Below are 20168 nucleotides of genomic sequence, written 5' to 3' on the forward strand. Positions count from 1 at the left end.
CGCCACTGTCCATCACACGCCAACTTCAGACACCCTGGCGCCACTGTCCATCACACTGTGCTGCGTGGACTATATAAGATGCGCACAAACATCGAAGAAAACACAGCACACATCAGACGGGGACTCCATGCAACACCTGCTTCTCATCAGTGAATATTTGGATCCGTTTCTCTCTTTCTTTCTCGGTTTCATTTCTTTCTTGCTTTCTGTCTTTCTATCGCGGACGTGTCAGGATCCAACGTCCATCATTTGTGCCGTGTGAGCATTCCATGCGTCCTTGAATGTAAGTTGTTTATTGTTGCGTAGCTACTGTGTTGTGTGTGTACTCGTTATCTGTAACTGTTACATGTGGCGGTAAGGCTAGCGAGTATTTCTTCTCCTTTTCTCTCATCCTGTGTCTGTCTATTTTCTTACGTGTTTGTTCTGTTCTGTTCAGTAGCCATGTAATGATAGCGCTTGTTTTCTCGACCACGGTTTGTTACGGGAGCACATTTCATTATTAGCCATTGCCGTGTTGGGAGTGTAGTGGTGGTATGTACAGTTCATAACCGCGCCACATATTCTAACCTTCTATGCGCAATACAGCGCGGGGCAGCGCTTAAAGGAGCCACGCTCCCCTTCATTCAGCCGACACACTCTGTGTCTTCATGCGGGTGTGACTCGCTGTAAGCAGTTGCACCACGCACCTTGGTAATGATAGCTGCTGTAGGCAGCTATCCTCATCCGCCATGTACGTTGTACACATTGTACATATTGTGTACATATCGTGTATATAATCAGTATCTAGTGTGTTGTGTTATTTATTATGGGGTGTAAATAGCATTCATTGGGCTTTACATTGTTTTACTTATATAGTATTCATTTGTGTGTTTTACATTTGTATTACATTGTATATAGTTATTATTCATTTGCGTTAATATATATTTAATGCGATGTGTATTTGTATTTATATCATTGTCATTATTTACATTATTGCTTGTGTGTATATTATTGCTCATGTCTTGTTGTATTTGTATTTTATTCTGTTTTCTAGTAAAACCACGGTTTACACGGTTTCTCGTGAGTGGACATCCATTAATTCCTGTTCTAACCGGACAGCCTGTGTAGCTTGCTGTATACCCGATCCAGTGTCCCTCTTATACAGTCCTTTACCCTGTCCATCACCGGACACCCATTTTTATACAGTATGCCATGTTACCAATCATAGCTCCAGGGTCTCCAGTTCAATTCTGAGCTCGAATGGAGTTTTGCATGGTCTCTCCAGCTTGTCTGTGTGGTTTTCCTCCAGTTTCCTCCCAAAAATATGCTGGTAGGAAAATCAGTGACAATGAATTGACCCTAGGTGTGAATGAGTGTGTGATTGTGTGTGCATTTTACCCTGTGATGGACTAGCACCCAATCCAGAGTGTATTCTCACACCCACTGTTTTTTGGATCAACCGTGACCCTGACGAGAGTAAAGCACTTCCTGTACATGAACAAAAAATGACTCATGCCCAAACAGAAAACATCATTCTACTGCAGAAATCTTTTCAGGAACTTAAGACATATTTTCAAGAAATTGACCAAAGTAACCAGGGGTCTTAACACAAGGTTTGTATGAATAGATATGGATTAAACTGAGATTTATGCAACTACAAATTGACAGGAAAATGCTCTTATACAGACAAAATCCATCCATCCATTATCTGTAACCGCTTATCTTGTGCAGGGTCGCAGGCAATCCCAGCTGACTATAGGTGAGAGGCGGGGTACACCCTGGACAAGTCACCAGGTCATTGCATGGCTGACACATAGAGACACACAACCATTCACACTCACATTCACACCTGCGGTCAATTTAGAGCCACCAGTTAACCTAACCGCATGTCTTTGGACTGTGGGGGAAACCGGAGCACCCGGAGGAAACCCACGCGGACACGGGGAGAACATGCAAACTCCATACAGAAAGGCCCTCGCCGGCCACGGGGCTCGAACCCGGACCTTCTTGCTGTGAGGTGACAGTGCTAATCACTACTACACCATCGCACCGCCTGCATACAAAATGTCTTTAATAAATTAGTTCACTATCAGTGTTCGAAATACCCGTCTGCAGTCTGCATTTTGCAGAATGATTTTCAAGATTGTAGAAGAAAAATTAAACAACCTGCAATTTTGCAGAATGAAAAAATCAGGCTCGGGATTCAATGGTTCTCAATTTAGCAAACTAGTGGCGCTGTAAATAAACTGAAACCTGCGCCGCGCAAACCTGACGGCGTTTTCCAGGTCAAAGTTGAGCAATGTTTACGTAATACCGATGAAAGGCGACGACAACCAAATAAGGGCAGTTGCCATTTTCCGATGTAAGATTTCGTCACTTTTAATACCCGCCGGGAGGACCCGACAACTACCTCGGCAGTGTTCGGCAGTTTCCGCCATGCATCTCCCAGAATTCAATGCGGCACAACAAACATGGCTCCCAAGAAGAGGATTGTTTCTTCGGGGCAAGAGTCCGACAAAAACGCCAAGAAAACAAGGACGATTTTGTCGTATCTCGGCAAAACTGGCAGCCAGCGTGACTCCAACAACAACAGCGACAGATCGCGCGTCCGCGAGGGGGACAAAAATGAATACGGTCGCTGCTGACTAGTTCTTATCTTGCATACATTGGTAAATTGTATAGGTTTGTATATATTGTATTGTTGAATCATGCAAAATTATACTGATATTATATCCGTTTTGAAGACAGCAACAGTATTTTACCTTTATTCATAGATACTTTTGAATATTTTGTTTTCTGATACCAAGCTACACTAATACATGTTTTGTGTACATGTTCTATTGTTTTTACTAGTGCTGTCTTGCCTGTGGTGCAGACTAGCACAAAGTAAAACAGTTGCCCTGTAAGACAAAGCTCATAGGTTCAGTTCTGTAGCTCTCAGTAGTTCTGTCGCTCTCAGTTCTGCCATGATTAGTTTGTACCCAGTTCTCTGTTAGTTTAGAGCAGTGAAGCCCCTGCAGTAGTTCTCAGTTCAGTTCATGACCTTGCACTTCAGAAGCCAGGCGAACACAATGAACCCAAACGTCTTTCCATTTGCCAGTTGGGTTTTATTCCTTAATGGCATCAATTCTTTGCATCATCGTAAGATGTAACAGAGTGTAGAATTGAAACCTTGCTTTCAATTTAAAACTACAGGTTGCAGATGCGAACACTGTGAATGAAGTACATTTTGGGTAACAATCTATTGTTCAAGCTAGAAACTTAATCTTGACAAAATGTAACATGCCGTGTAACATGAAAATGAATGTTTTGTTTCTTGAAGAACAGTTGTGTTCTATTTTTTATTGTGGTGATACCTTTATTAGTATGTTGTGTGGAAGGATAATGTGTGGGTGTGATAACTAGTACATTTATGAATTAGTTGGTATACTTCAAGTTGTAGTAGCCCGTAGTGTCAGGGCGAGGGAGATGAAAGACCTGTGGAGGGATCATGGAATGATAACTTTGCTGCAGAGAAGGATCTGTGAAGACTGAAATTAAAAATGGAGTGAGAGAATAAGGAATTACAGTAATGCTATGAGTTGTAAAGCTAGATATGATGTAAATATAGGCATTATTAGGTTGAGAAGGGTGCAGTATGGAGGCTTGTGTATTTGCAGAAAATATTTCCAAATTGCAGAACAAAATTTTGACATTCTGCAATATTGCAGAACACTGGGGGGAAAAAAGTATTTCGACCACTGACTATGTACATTGGCGGCAAGGTGGTGTAGTGGTTAGCACTGTCATCTCACAGCAAGAAGGTTCTGGGTTTGAGCCCAGCAGCTGGCAAGGGCCTTTCTGTGTGGAGTTTGCATGTTCTCCCCGTGTCTGCATGGGTTTCCTCCGGTTTCCTCCACAGTCCAAAGACATGCAGGTTAGGTTAGCTGGTGACTCTAAATTGACCGTAGGTGTGAATGTGAGTGTGAATGGTTGTTTGTCTCTATGTGTCAGCCCTGCGATGACCTGGCGACTTGCCCAGGGTGTACCCCGCCTCTTGCCCATAGTCAGCTGGGATAGGCTCCAGTTTGCCCGCGACCCTGTACAGCAGGGGTGTCCAAACTGATCCATAAAGGGCTGTGTGGCTGCAGGTTTTCATTCCAGCCATGCAGCAGCACACCTCATTTGGCTTATTCAATCAACTGACACACCCACCCTTTAATCAAGGGTGGGTGTGGCTGCAAGTATTTGACTGTGTGAAGACAGTTCAGTTGATTGAATAAGCCAAGTCAGGTGTGCTGCTGCATGGCTGGAATGAAAACCTGCAGCCACACGGCCCTTTATGGATCAGTTTGGACACCCCTGCTGTACAGGATAAGCAGCTACAGATAATAGATGGATGGATTATGTACATCATAGGTTAAATAATTTTAGAAAGAGTTTTAAGCAGGTTGTGCTCCATGTTATTACATTAATACAAAAAAAAAACATATGGGGATGGGTTCTTATCGGAAAATAATCAACAATGGGGGGTGATGTGACCTGGCACGAAGCAGAATTACTGTAGCCTCCCTGTAGGTTTTTTTTTTTAAAATAACAGCAGATTCTGTTTTATTCTTCTTATATCAAGGGGGAAGCCATGGCCTAATGGTTAGAGGAGCAGCTTTGGGCCAGAAGGTTGCTGGTTTGATTCCCTCGACCAGCTGGACTGGCTGAAGTTTCCTTCTGCAAGGCACCTAACCAACTGCTCTGGCAAGAGTGGTGGCATACCTTGTGTCTGACTAGCCAAAAAAAAGCTGATGATGTTCAGGTGGTGCCTGACCGCAACGAAGAAAAAAAAAAAGAAACATCATGGAATATTTGTATCCATTTTCGTGATATGTAATATTTTGGAATGTCATTAAAACACAAAGTTTTATCTTTTTTATCTCTAACAAAGCACTGACACTGGAGACACGTGCCCAACATGCTAAATAAACACCTTCACCATATCAAGGATTTATACACATTTTCTTCATCCATCTGTGTGGACAGTCTGCTGTACAAGTCCCAGTGTACAAGTCCCAGTGTAAGTAATTAATTAATTAAGCAATATTGCACAAGAAAGGGTGCTGTTATGCTGAATATTCATCCTGATGTTCAGTATAACCGCATGATTGCGAGAGTGATATTGCTTTTATATAACTTCTATAAACAAGAAATTCATATTGAGTAGCTGAAATTTCAGACACATCATATTATAAATATTGTGTTTATTTTTGCTCCATCAAAAAAAAAAGAAAAAGTAGTTACCAAAGAAGCCACAGCTAAATTGAGCATTGTGTTGCAATGCCAATGCACAGACTGACTGACAGCCCATAGTAAGTGTTGTAACGGTTTCTACAGAGAAGATTGAGGTGGAGTGAGAGCCACAGATGTATAACCGCTTCCTTGTTCGACTTTTGGAAGGAGAAGGGGGACTGATGCTCCTTTATGGAGCACTTGCATGTGACGTCACAGCCGATCCAGATTGTGACAGACACCATCTTGTCGGTCAAACGCCATATTCCGCCTTCTACTTCTGCTTTTACTTCTACCTTTTCTTCTGGAAAACCCTACTATATACAATTTTACTACAACGGCTGCAGCTACAAGCTCTCCCTACCTGTGCACGTTTTTTATGTTTTTTGTGTGTATTTTTGCATGTTGTTCGTCTGTACCGAACTTCAATATCCACTACAACCGTATGGACTTACTGGACATTGGTTTCCAGCAGAAAATGATGGTTTGTAGCGATTTCCATCGCATGCACAACATTCCGGATGAGAAAAAAAAAAAACATTCCGGACGAGATAGCGAGACCAGCGGGATCTCCATGGATTGCTATCGGAAGCAAAGCGAAGGAGGCGGTGCCGGGAGCGGAAGCAAAAGCGAGGCTGCAGACAGAGCCGGCCTGTTGACTAAGCTCAGAAAACAGCTACTCAAATCTCCACTGCCAAGCCTCTACCTCTCCAACGCCAGATCCATGTAAACAAGATGGACGATTTGGAAATACCTTATTCTATTCTATAATCGGCTGGTCAGTGCTATACTCAATACTTAAGTGACTTACTCATCCAATGAGGATTCTTGTTTACAAGATGCCACATCTGAGTCGCTGACAAATCCTGAATTTCTGTAGAGATAACTGTCCAGAGATTTATAGGCATGCAGTGCTTCACCACTGAACAGCGAGGGAAAGTTAATGAGGTAATTATACACGTCCGGGTATTCCGCTGACAGTTCAAAATCCGGTCGTGAAAACTCCATCCGGTAAGCCATAAGGGTCACAAATCTGTAGATCGTTTATTTTAGACATATATCTAGTTATCTGTTCATTAGAAAAATGAGCCGTGTAGTCCGTCGGTTGAAATTGATCCATTCTGTACACGAGTGCAGCAGTGTTCAGCGGTGTTTTTGACCGACAAGATGGCGGTTGTGTACTTTCCGGTCACGTGACTGCAAGATCTCTATACAGACCAGAACGACCCAGTGCTCCATTCTGGTCAGTGAGGAGGTCCATGGAAAACATTTCACCAAAACATTGGCCATTAGTTCTCTCTCTTAGGGAGAGTTAAAGGGTATTTGGAGGAATTTACAACATATTCCCAGGTACTTATGTTCACTGTGAGACCACAATGGTATTTCTGCAGGAAACTGTTTCAGGAAAACTGCCTTTGTGTCAGAACATGCAGCTACAGTATATGGCTTCTCAACCTTCTCAGCAAAATTTCCTGTGTGATATAAAGCGACTGGAACTGTTCCACTTATGCTCCCATAGAGATGATCTATGTTGCTCTATCTTGGTACGGTATATTCCAAGATCTTTGGTTTCAATGTCATGCATTATAGCTAGAACTGGAATTTTATGTTGTGAACACAAACAAGCAGAGTGAGACAAACAGTAAAATGTGTAACACTCAGAGGAGAACCATGAGGGTCTTCTAGGCCTTCAGAGAAGCATTTCAAATGTTATATTTAATTTATTTCATTCTTTCATAATTTCATTATAATTATTCTCTTCTAATTCGGCCTCGTTTTCTATCAAATTTGCTTCAGGAATGAAAGGGTTACTCACCTGAAAACATGAAAATCGAGTTATCCAATGAGATTTTTTTGTCTGTTGTCTCTAGGCTGAGAAGAGTTTAGAGCTGGCTCACCACTGAGCCTATATAAAATCTGGAGAGCTCATATTGCAGAGCAGAACCGTCATTTAGATTACTGGAAGCTACACAAAATTGGACAAGTTATTTATGTAGTTGGTGAGAAAAATTTGATCGAATACCATGGTTTAACACACAAGCCAAATACACACAATGGGAGTGGTAAGATGGCGGCCAGATGGCGTCACTCATCTCTACAGTGGGGAATAGGCTCTGAGCTCTCCAGATTTTATAAAGAGCTCAGTTGCCCCTTTTCCACCAAAGCAGTTCCAGGGCTGGTTCAGGGCCAGTGCTTAGTTTGGAACTGGGTTTTCTGTTTCCACTGACAAAGAACTGGCTCTGGGGCCAGAAAAACCGGTTCCAGGCTAGCACAAACTCTTTGCTGGGCCAGAGGAAAGAACCGCTTATGTCAGCAGGGGTGGAGTTGCTAAGACCAACAACAATTGCAAGACCACGAAAGATCACCATTTTTAAGCGACGAGAAGCAGTAGCTGTACAAACGCGAAGTCATCCATTATTGTTATTGTTGTTGTTGCTTCGATATTCGTGCCAAGGTTTATGCAAACGCAACGACGTAACTGACGTATACAGCAACGTAACTGACGTATACAGCGACGTAACTGACGTGGCTCCCCTTAGCACCACAAGCTATGGAAAAGCAAACTGGTACTCAGCTGGCTCGCAAGTTGAACGAGTTGTGAACCAGCACCAGCACTGGCCCCGAACCAGCCCTGGAACTGATTTGGTGGAAAAGGGGTAAGTGTGGCTCACTCACTGGTTAGGACTTCATTGCCGGGACAGAAGGCCATGGCAGTGTATGTTTATGTAAGAAGTGACCGATAAATTAACCATTCAGATTTTGATTTATAGTGGGCAGGACCAAAAACTTATCACCCTAGACCTTCTCGAAGGCCAACACTAGCTTAACTGTGAGTCGGTGCCATCAGTGCAGCAGTGAATAAGATTATTATGTCTGCAGCTATGGCAGAGGAGATCGACATGGCTAGCGTAATAGCTTTGCCTTTTTCAAAGCAGGCTTTTGTGGAGAAACAATTTATAATACAAAAGGGAAGACCAACTCCAAGATTGGACCTAACAGAAAAGGGGAAAACTGTTGAAGGGCATTTGAAAGTCAACAGTTATTAACATTACCCATGGATGACTGGCTGTAAAAAAAAAAAAACTTACAGGCTGTATTGCTGGAGTTGCCTGTTTTTTTCAACGGACAAGTTATCTGCCTGGGCTTATGCTGGATTTGTTAACCTCGTTATGCTAATAAAGCAGTCAAGCCAGTGCTATCGAGAGCAAGTAGCACAGGCTAATGACAGAGAAACTAAGGCCAAGTTTACATTACACCGTATCTGTCTCGTTTTCTTCACGGATGCACTGTCCGTTTACATTAAAACGCCGGGAAACGGGAATCCGCCAGGGTCCATGTATTCAATCCAGATCGTGTCTGGTCCGGTGCTGTGTAAACATTGAGAATACGCGGATACGCTGTGCTGAGCTCTAGCTGGCGTCGTCATTGGACAATGTCACTGTGACATCCACCTTCCTGATTCGCTGGCGTTGGTCATGTGACGCGACTGCTGAAAAATGGCGCGGACTTCCGCCTTGTATCACCTTTCATTAAAGAGTATAAAAGTATGAAAATACTGCAAATACTGATGCAAATACTGCCCATTGTGTAGTTATGATTGTCTTTAGGCTTGCCATCCTTCCACTTGCAAGTGGTAAGTGACGCGCATGCCCGATATGCACTGAGATCACACACACAGCGGCTCAGTCCCGAATCACTGCTCGTGCACTTCACTCGCGCGCTCTGTGAGCTGCACAGGGCCGGAGTGCCCACCCTCCAGAGGGCACTCGCTGTTCAGGGCGGAGTGATTTGGAGCGCAGGATGCCTGCGGAGCCGAGCGTATCCATGTATTGGCGTTGCTGTGTGCACGCGAATCGTGTATTGGCGTTGCTGTGTGCACGCTAATCGTTTTAAAAACGTTAATCTGATGATCCGCTGATACCGTCTAATGTAAACCCCACCTGAGGTAGTGCTTACATTAGACCGTATCCGTCTCGTTTTCGTCGCGGATGCACTGTCCGTTCACATTAAAACGCCGGGAAACGACTCCACAGGCGGAACAACTTGAATCCGCCAGGGCCCACGTATTCAATCCATTACGTATCTGATCCGGTGCTGTGTAAATATTGAGGAACGATGATACGCTGTGCTGAGCTCTAGCTGACGTCGTCATTGGACAACGTCACTGTGACATCCACCTTCCTGATTCGCTGGCGTTGGTCATGCCACGTTGGTCATGTGACGCGACTGCTGAAAAACGGCGCGGACTTTCACTTCCTGCTATTTGTCCCGAATCACTGCTCATGCGCTTCACTCGCGCGCTCTGTGAGCTGCGCAGGGCCGGAGTGCGCACCCTCCAGAGGGCACTCGCTGTTCAGGGCGGAGTGATTTGGAGCGCAGGATGCCTGCGGAGCCGAGCGTATCCGTGTATTGGCATTGCTGTGTGCATGCTAATCATGTATTGGTGTTGCTGTGTGCACGCGAATCATTTTAAAAACGTTAATCTGATGATCCGCTGATACGGTCTAATGTAAACACCACCTAAGATTTCTTTCTCCAGACTCTTCTTCCACGCACGCTCGCTGCAGTATTTTTCACTCAGACTTAAGTATTTGTTTCTCGATGTAATTTACTTAGTTACTTTTAAAATCAACATTGACAACGGAGTGACCTGGCAGCCTGCCGCTAATCCCTTGCAAAATCCTTTGCCCTGTTACTTTTTTGGTTTGTCTGGCTACGTTTGGGCTGAGCTCAAGTCCCAGCTCTAATAGTAACGTATACGCTACCCACTGCAGTTATACTAAATATCAGATTAGAGGATCTGAACTAACTGTTGTATAATACAGAATCAATAGTTTACACATTCTAGATGAGCACATTAATATAAATCACTGGAGCCAGAACTACTGTAAGAGTTGTATAATCAACACACTCTGACCAATCAGAATCGAGAATACAACAACACTATGGTATAAACCCACTGTAACACACAGAGCTTTTCAGCCATTCTCTGCTCGATCCTTAATTATTTCTGTACATGACCTATTAAGCACCACTCACCATATTTTCATTATAAAGTGTATGACTGTGGGCACAATATAATTATAACCCCCTGGTGTATAACCAGGACTTGCAGATTTGGACTGGTTTCAAACACTTTACTGTATAGGTGTTTGTGTCATGATGTCAACAGTGCTCTCCAAAATTAGTTGGAATTCCCAGATGTTCAGAAGGACTGTTTCCAATCTGATGTTGCTGTTTAAACTGGGAACAGGTGTATAACAATTTGAAACCCCCCCAAAAACTTTATGACCAGTCGTTGAGCATACGATTCCATTGAAGCTGACGCAAACTTGCTCCACTTGCTACAACACTGTTTTAGACCATTCAATAAACACATATGTGGACTATAAAGAGGTTAGAAAAGCAAACATCTATAACTCCACTCCATACAGACAGCAACGGCACGCCACGTAATGAGGGCTTTTTGTGGAAAACTATAAAGTCATAACTGTAAAACTTCACAAGCCTTCACCCCAAAGTTCAACTACACCCCCCCAAAATACCCCCCCACGCACACAGCTTTCACTTACACATAATGACTCCAATAAAATGGCTGTCAACTCAACACAATACTTTTTTCAGCTTAGAGAAACATGAAATGTGTTAAATAAACGTCAAAAAGTTTATACCAAAAGACTTCAGTCACAAGAATGACACACTGAAGGATTCTCTGCTTAAGGAGGCAATTTACAATGCAATTGAATTAATTTGATCTCCTTTTCAGGTTTTATGGCTTTTCTCCAAAGGGAAACCTTTACATGCTATGGCACCCAAGTTAGGAAGTGACTCATGCTTAACCCTTTAAACACCCTGGTTAATTATTCAGATATAAATTTTATAGCACGTGTTTTTGTTGAAAACAATTATTTCATGAAGAGGGATTTGTTTTTGGAGTGGATTTTTTTCTAACCCATTTTACCAATCTGGGGCGGCACGGTGGTGTAGTGGTTAGCGCTGTCACCTCACAGCAAGAAGGTCCGGGTTCGAGTCCCGTGGCCGGCGAGGGCCTTTCTGTGTGGAGTTTGCATGTTCTCCCCGTGTCCGCGTGGGTTTCCTCCGGGTGCTCCGGTTTCCCCCACAGTCCAAAGACATGCAGGTTAGGTTAACTGGTGACTCTAAATTGAGCGTAGGTGTGAATGTGAGTGTGAATGGTTGTCTGTGTCTATGTGTCAGCCCTGTGATGACCTGGCGACTTGTCCAGGGTGTACCCCGCCTTTCGCCCGTAGTCAGCTGGGATAGGCTCCAGCTTGCCCACGACCCTGCACAGGATAAGTGGCTACAGATAATGGATTATTATTATTATTATTATTATTAAGTTTCCTGCTCTAACCTCTCTTGAAGCTGAATCCACCCCTTGGACTTGGGGCTACCATGACGGTGTGATGGATTTATTTGATGGATAAAGTCCTTCTGAGTATGTGAGCAGTTCTGAGGAGGATGATCTTCTGCACTTCTTGTATCTTGATTTTATCAGGGATTTTGTTGGTGTATTTCTCCATCGCTTTCTTGACCAGACCGAGAGTTCCCATAACCACTCCCCATAAGCGTGCAAGTTATTATTATTATTATTATTATTATTATTATTATTATCTTACATTCATCTTGGATTATGTGCAGGCAGCATTATTGTTAGAGCTGCTGTTATAGAAAATTAATCAACACCTTCTGACCAATCAGAATTGAGAATTAAATTGCATTGTGGTATAAAAGATGATAATATACAATATAAATAAAATGTCCCTATTCTGATTGACTACTAACACAAACATGTTGCTTTAAATTGCATTTCTTTGGCTCAAACTACAAAAACCCAGAGGAAGCTTTCCAGGCCATTTACTAACTCTGGAGTAGTTCCTGCACAGCGGCTCAAAGAGAACGCCTTCTTGTCCTCCCAGATGGAGCATTTATCGCTAGTGCTCCCATGACCATCATTAATCTCATCCCCTTCCACCAGGCGAGCACAGTGACAGTTTAATGGGGACAAATTTGAAGTCAGGGTCATCACTCTAACGTTTCCAGACTTCCAGTTGTCCACCGTGAAGCTCATTCACACATCATGCATAAGGGCTGCATTCATTTGTACCAGTAGAACAAGCCTATGAAATGCTCGAGCAAGCGTGGTTAATGTATCTGGATGTGCTGTGATTCAGAAACTGACTTACCAGCATGTCTGCTTCCTCCGTTTGCAACTTGGGATTTTGAAGTGTGGTTGTAATAAAAGGATCTATTCTGCCACTGAAAGACTCTGCAGAAATTACTGGGTCTTCCATCAGGCTGGTTGAGGACAGCGATAAAGTCTGGAGGAGTATTAAGGAAAAGTTTTATTTATTTATTTATTTTTTAGTTCAATTACAGGAAATATAGTGTTCCATAGAACTGACATAACCATGTCATAAATGGTGGCATCTGATTCATTATGCTAACGGAGTCATAAGACATGAGAGTCGAATGTGGCGCAATTCTTTTGTACCTGTATGTTGCGAGATGTTTTGGAGGACCATGAGTCCATCGAGGCTCCACACACCGGCTGATGGAGTCGACAATGATTTTTAGCAGCTCTGCCATCACCCATGATGAACATCATCTGCCTGATACCTCCCTATAAACACAAAATCAGCACCATTCGGGAAAGTTGTAGCCATCCATCACTACTCTCCACGAGAAACAAGTAGAAGCACCAACCACAGCTCTCGTCTGTGTATCTGTTTGGACTGCAAACACACTGTCATTAGGTTTCTCATGTAATGTGATGCTATAATATGAGGAACAGCCTTAAAACTAGCAGGAATATATGCATGGTTTAGCACACACATGCTCAGCCAGCTGCTTGACCCATCGCCACTAATACAGCGATTAAAGTGCAGCATCTCAAAGCTTTCAGGTTTTAATAAAAGAGCCAGATGATCTGGTGCTGAATTTAATAGACAGCAGGAAACTATTTTGCTTTACTTTTACCACTTTTATTATTATTTTTTTAAATGTAATTCGAATTTGGCATATCATAATCGACTTTTAATCATCATTATTCCATTTTAATGAGTTTCTCTTCACTGTAAAAAAGAATAGTTGAGAATACTTGAAATTTCAAGGCAACAGTCTGCATTAAGAATTTTATGTTTTGCCAACGATGTGCCCATGATAATCCAAACTATGATAACACTGTTATCTTTATTAAGAATTCTTAATTAAGTCAATTTTCAATTCCTCATTCTGCCAACATAGATTTCTCTTTTTGCTGAACAGTGGCATTCACAGTAGTACAAAAAGGCAATTGAGGTTATCACAATTTTTTGGGGGGGCTTTTTTCACCTTTATTTGGATAGGACAGTGTAGAGACAGGAAATGAGCAGGAGAGAGATCAGGAAATGACCTCAGGTCGGAATCAAACCCAGGCCCCCGGATTTATGGTATGGCGCCTTATCCACCTGAGCCACGACAACATGAACTTCAACCGGAGAGAGAACCACATTGCCCAGCCCTTGCATTTGGGAGAGGAAACCACGTGTCTTGGTCATTCAGAGCATGCGCTGAATAAACACCTGTGGCAATTATGTATTTTCAATTCAGATTATTCACTATTGTATATTTGCACATCATTGAGGTGCACCCTATCAGTTTGATGTGGATTTTTCTTGATGTGGATAATTCTAAAAAATAGAATTACGCTTTGTTCAAGTAATTCCATATTCACAATTGAATGGACAAGAAAATATGAATAATTATTAACGAACAGAAAAATCCACATCAAACTGATAGGGTGCACCTCAATGATGTGTAAATATGCAATAGTGAATAATCTGAATTGAAAATACATAATTGCCACAGGTGTTTATTCAGCGCATGCTCTTAATGACCAAGACACGGGGTTTCCTCTCCCAAATGCAAGGGCTGGGCAATGTGGTTCTCTCTCCAGTTGAAGATCATGTTGTCGTGGCTCAGGTGGATAAGGCGCCATACCATAAATCCAGGGACCTGGGTTCGATTCCGACCTGAGGTCATTTCCCGATCCCTCCCTGTCTCTCTCTCTCCCGCTCATTTCCTGTCTCTACACTGTCCTATCCAAATAAAGGTAAAAAAAAAGCCCCCCCCAAAATTGTGATAACCTCAATTGCCTTTTTGTACTACTGTGAATGCCACTGTTCAGCAAAAAGAGAAATCTATGTTGGCAGAATGAGGAATTGAAAATTGACTTAATTAAGAATTCTTAATAAAGATAACAGTGTTATCATAGTTTGGATTATCATGGGCATACATCGTTGGCAAAACATAAAATTCTTAATGCAGACTGTTGCCTTGAAATTTCAAGTATTCTCGACTATTCTTTTTTTACAGTGTTGTACTATAAACAGCCTTTCCCTTAGTTACTCAGACAAAAGAGCAGCTTGGTCATGTTACTGAAAAACCGCGTCCTGAAGACTTTCACATGTTGGAACAGCTTTTCCTCTTACTATACGTCTATATAAATGGCCAATGCATGACATAAACATTACATGGCCACAGGGTTCAGAGGTTGAAGACAAAAAAACAAAGTAAATCTACCTCAAACGGCGTCTCGAAGCCCTGTACGATGCCCCCGACCATCAACAGACCGTCTGTAGGGATGCCCAAGTATGGGAAGGTCCATCTGACTTTCTCCACCAGCACACAGTTCACATAAACAGCCAGATGTTCCAACGAGGCACCCACTGAGACCCAGTGCCACCGAGAATCAGACAGGCCTGACACTAAAAACCTGCGGAAACAAAAACACACACTGGGCAAACGAACAGTGATAAGCTCTCCTTCTTTTTTAAGTAAACCTTAAAAGAAAATAAAGTTCAATTTTCAGCATCCATATCATCTTGTATACTGTGAGCAAATGGCTTAAAATGGTTATTTTTGTCTTTTGTGGAACAGAGGGCCACAGCATTACCAATAGTCATCAGTAAAAAATAAACAGGATGGTATGAAGTAGAGCCTACGGCCGATTTCTTTCTAGCCCAGTCTGTAGATTCACCAAGTCTATCACTGATAGTTGTCAAATGATTACATAGAATGAAACGCCCCTTAGATTTAAAGTGCATTCGGTTTGTAAATGGTAGTAATTGTGCATTTGTGATGTAGACCCTGGTAATAATTCGGCTTGTATGTTTTTGCAGGTTATATCGTATTAGGTTGCATGGTTTTACAATCGCAAACCCATAGAAAATAATGACTTTGGTTTAATTTGACTGCCAATAATTCATTCATAATGCCGAGTGTAAACAAAATGTTTGACTCTCAGACTCACTCGTAGCCGTGCTGATGGGCAGTGATGAAGGTGAAACCTGAGGGACTGAGGCGAATCTGAAGTGTCACCTGATTGTAGAAGTCCAAAATGGTGAGGACGCTGCGGTCCACATCCTGAGAGCTGCGCAGCTGAAGGAGTACACTGAACTCATCTGTAAAGCTGTGTACACACACGTACACATCAGAACATCAGAGCTGAAGGATGATGCGTTAAATTATACGTAGATATGATTTATTCTATTCAGTACTGAAATCACGCCATCTGCTCCATCTTCATGGTGGTGTCGATCATTTTGTTAGGTTCGAAAACAGGGATTTAAGATAAACTAAGCCCATTAATATTATAAATCGACTATTTCTATTATTTGACAAAACCAGGAATCAACATATTAAAGGTAGACTGACTTTCAGATTTTTCAGGTTTAGGTCATAAAAATAATTTTCCCCGACACTTGATTATTTTTCTTTAGTGGATCGAAAGCTACCGAATTCGAATCACAGACTTCCAATTTTTTTCAAAAAGTCAAAGAGTCCCATATACGTTTTCGTACATATGTCGGGGAGTGCCTGTTAGAGAGCACACTTGTCCTGGGCCACCGGCATGGTGAGGTAGGGTGGCCAGTTCCTTTCCTTGCCGCCTTAACTTCCCCAGTGTTTCCACCAGGTCCCCATTCACTGCTGGGTGGACAGGAGGCGAGCCCCAGATCACCGTCCGAGACGAGGCTCGAACCGGGGACCGTTCGCTTAGCGGCTAAGCGCTCTAACCACTAAATAGAACAAATAGTAAATAGAACAATTAATGAATTTAGGGCCACGTGGCCCTAATTTTCTGCTATTATTTCTTCCTTCACCGTGACGCAATCCAAGATACTACATCATGCATCACGTGGTGGGCTTTCCCCATTTGCACAAGGCATTATGGGATACAAATTTGAAACAGGAAAGGAAAACGGAGGGCGTGAATGAAACGTGAAAGACTGACCACAGTAACGGAAAGCGAGAAGAAAAGATGTTATGTTGCGAAGGAAAGGAAACGCAGGGCCAAACTAATAAATATTGGCGGTCAGCGAGCATCTAGGTGTGATCAGCTGTTCGTTTAGCGGCAGAATGATGGAACTGTCAGTGCACGGTCAAAGTAAACCTGTAGATGGCAGTAATACAATACTGAATGCCAGCTGCTGTAAAACCCAAGAGAAGAAGAAGAAAAAGAAGAAGGCAATGCCGAAAAGTAAACTTGCACATGCGCACACTGGACTTCCTCTGTCTGCTTGAAGCAAGTGATTTTATGCACATTATTTGCTCAGGAATCCCCTCAAATTAAATAACTTCCCAGCCACAGAATGGCCTGTTTTTTTGTTCTCGTTTTTAGTTATTACAGAAATAAACATATATCACAATGACCAAATTTCAGAGGGAACTAAATTTCACCGGTTTTATGAAATCGAAAGGCCGTCTACTTTTAACCATTAATCAGCAGTGCAGTAGGGTGCAGGATTTAAGGACAGACCTCGAACCAAAAGCTTGTCTCGTCGGCAGAGTCAGGGTTGAGTAGAGTCCGGTGTTCAGTACTGAGCATCCCTCGTTATCCTCAAACAGAGACACATTGTTACTCTGTGGCACGAGACCGGACAGGAGCTTCAGTAAGTCCACTTTTTGGGTGAAAGGATTCAAATGTTGTTCCACTTCCTCTGTGAAAAATGCAACCAACAAGCAGTCATCAGCAACAATATTAAACCATAGAGTTCTTCACTTTGGATAGTTACGGGTTGTTAGATTGCTAAAGCAGTTCTGCTTGGAACCCTCTCCAATATGGAAAAGCTGAATTATAGGGTTCTATATACAGTTGTCAGAGGGATGACCTGAAGAACCCTTGAGGATTTTACTCCAATGGTGTACATTAGCAGGCGGCACGGTGGTGTAGTGGTTAGCGCTGTCGCCTCACAGCAAGAAGGTCCGGGCTCGAGCCCCGTGACCGACGAAGCCCTTTCTTTGTGGAGTTTGCATGTTCTCCCCGTGTCCACGTGGGTTTCCTCCGGGTGCGCCGGTTTCCCCCACAGTCCAAAGACATGCAGGTTAGGTTAACTGGTGACTCTAAATTGACCGTAGGTGTGAATGTGAGTGTGAATGGTTGTCTGTGTCTATGGTTACATCCACACGGCAATGAGATTTTTTTTTAAATATCGCGTCCACATGGGCAACGGATCAGTAAAATATCAGGTTCATATGGCAACGCAACGCTTGCTGAAAACAATGCAATACACATGCCACACCTCTACGTGCGCTGTAAGACGGTCCCACTGGAGACACCAGAACAATAGAAGAAGTAGACACATGCGCATAAACCCCTTCTTCTGTAGCATTAGCCACATAAAGTTTTGATTATTAGTCAGTAGCGTAAAATAGTATCTATTGTCTAAGACACTTATTTATATTTCATATTAAAACATCTATGTAAATTAATACATAGAAAGCCTGGCCAGGCGCTGAACGTTCTTCTGCCTTCACTTTAAGAGAAATTCAGGGCGAGCATGAGCCGAGGTTCTTCCCTGTCACTGTCACACGCGCACACCTTCTCACTCCCTGTCCTATGGCTACAGTCCCTTTAAATCACGTGCTCGTTTTTTGAATGGAGACGCGGAAAGAGGAATGAACGGGGGTAGATGGAAGCCGGTACGCCAACATTCTGAGATCCTCCAGAATTCTTTAATGGTCTGGAATAAATTGAATGCTACACGTTGATGGATTACTTTGTTCTTCTACGCCCTTTTTGAGGAATGTATTGTCGGACTTAAACCAACATCTGAAGAGGTGAGATCGCTCCTTTTTTTCCCCTATTTTTGCTGGCGGGATTGTCATGTGGTTGTGACTTCATCATAAATCCATTCTACTCATCCAGACGACTTCGCAACGGCGCCGTTGCCAGATTTTTCCACTCTGGAACCCGTTCTCAAAAGATTTCGTTTTGGGGCACCCAAAACGCCGGTGCCGTGTGGATGCCAGGCCGAAACGATAAACAATTTTATCAGATTCACCTAAATCTGTTGCCGTGTGGACAGGGCCTATGTGTCAGCCCTGTGATGACCTGGCGACTTGTCCAGGTTGTACCCCGCCTTTCACCCGTAGTCAGCTGGGATAGGCTTCAGCTTGCCTGCGACCCTGTAGAACAGGATAAAGCGGCTAGAGATAATGAGATGAATGAGATGAGTGTACATTAGCATAAAGGAAACATATTCAAGTTGACTAGGGGTTAGGGGGACATATTTAACTTGTAGTATAGTTATAATTACAGGCTGTGAGGGTGCACCGACACAGAGGTTGAGCTACCAGTAAGAGGGCCCAGGAGCTAATACCACTGTGTGGCTAACTGTTTACATTATATTACAGGCATTTAACAGATGCTTTTATCCAGAGCGACGTACAGCATACTCAGAACAGCCTGGGGGGGCAGTTGGGGTTAGGTGCCTTGCTCAAGAGCACTTCAGTCATTTCTGTTGGTCCAGGGAATCGAACCAGTGACTTTTTGGCCCCAAAGCTGCTTCTCTAACCATTAAGTCATGGCTTCCACCAATGGTTACATTGATATCCTGTAAGCCAGACCTGGGCATTTTACGGCCCGCGGGCTGCATCCGGCCCTTTGGTTCATTCTGACTGGTCCACGTAAGGTTAATTAGAAATTACAAAATAAACGTATTTTCTAATTTTACCTCATGCATGGACTGAATGTGCATTGCTTTTATTTTGAAGTTGTGTTCAACAAAAACGCAATGCACGCGACATGAACATGACATGAAATCCCACGAAACCTAATCCCGCGATAACTACTTCCGTAATTTGTCCGGCCCAACCACAAACTTGTATGTCATCCTTCAAACGGTCCAGCCAATCACATAGTGTGACGTCACCAGCAGGCGCCAGAGCCCGAGCCGATCTGTAGATCTGATACCTATGCCGAATCGACGTTGTTGTGAGCAGGTCACAAGAAGACTTTAGCCCCCAAAATGTCCGCAAAAAGAAGAAAGGTAGATGCCGAATGCAGGGCTTTCAACAAAACATGGACTGCTAAGTACTGTATTTATTTACTGAAGTCAGAGATAAAGCCGTGTGTTTAGTTTGCGGAGAGCAGATCTGAAAAACTGAAAAACACCAAATGAGGTGATTAGACTACAAATGTGGGCATCAATATTATAATATAATGTATCTTGCTTGATATTTGGAGTAGAAAGACAATATTGTGATGTCTTTATTGTATTTTGGGGTGAATGTGACTGAAAAAAAAATGGTACAAACGTTCATATTTTGTTAACCATTGTTTTGGGAAATTTGATTGAATAAATGACATTTTTTGTAAGGCAACCTCGTTTTTTCCATACTCTTACCAGTCTTAGCAGCTTGTAAAAACAATGATATTTATTGCTTTATATAAAGAAATACAATTAATATTATGCAGTGCTTAATTTGTGAAGTGGGAGGTCCCAGAACGCAGGAGGTGGGTGGGTCCGGCGACTCAAAAAAAAAAAGGCGGGGGGCGGTTTACTATAACTTTACGCACACACGCCTATTACATGACGTATTGCAACAGCACCAGTTATCAAATCCTGGACAACAATGGACAACGCTCA

At 42.9% G+C, this 20168-nt stretch overlaps 1 protein-coding gene across 1 annotated transcript in view; it reads right to left on the bottom strand.

Moving 5' to 3' along the window:
* si:dkey-61l1.4 (collagen alpha-1(I) chain) overlaps nt 1-20168 on the bottom strand; it is a 118428-nt gene that overhangs the window by 90394 nt on the left and 7866 nt on the right. The window contains exons 2-5 of the mRNA XM_060907139.1: nt 17057-17237; nt 15551-15709; nt 14821-15013; nt 12752-12880 (exon numbers count right to left, since the gene is read on the bottom strand). Of these exons, the coding sequence (XP_060763122.1) occupies nt 12752-12880; nt 14821-15013; nt 15551-15709; nt 17057-17237 (662 nt within the window). The remainder of the gene's footprint in view (nt 1-12751; nt 12881-14820; nt 15014-15550; nt 15710-17056; nt 17238-20168) is intronic.

The sequence above is a fragment of the Neoarius graeffei genome, chromosome 24 (genome assembly GCF_027579695.1).
Source record: "Neoarius graeffei isolate fNeoGra1 chromosome 24, fNeoGra1.pri, whole genome shotgun sequence".
Classification (NCBI taxonomy): Eukaryota; Metazoa; Chordata; class Actinopteri; order Siluriformes; family Ariidae; genus Neoarius; species Neoarius graeffei.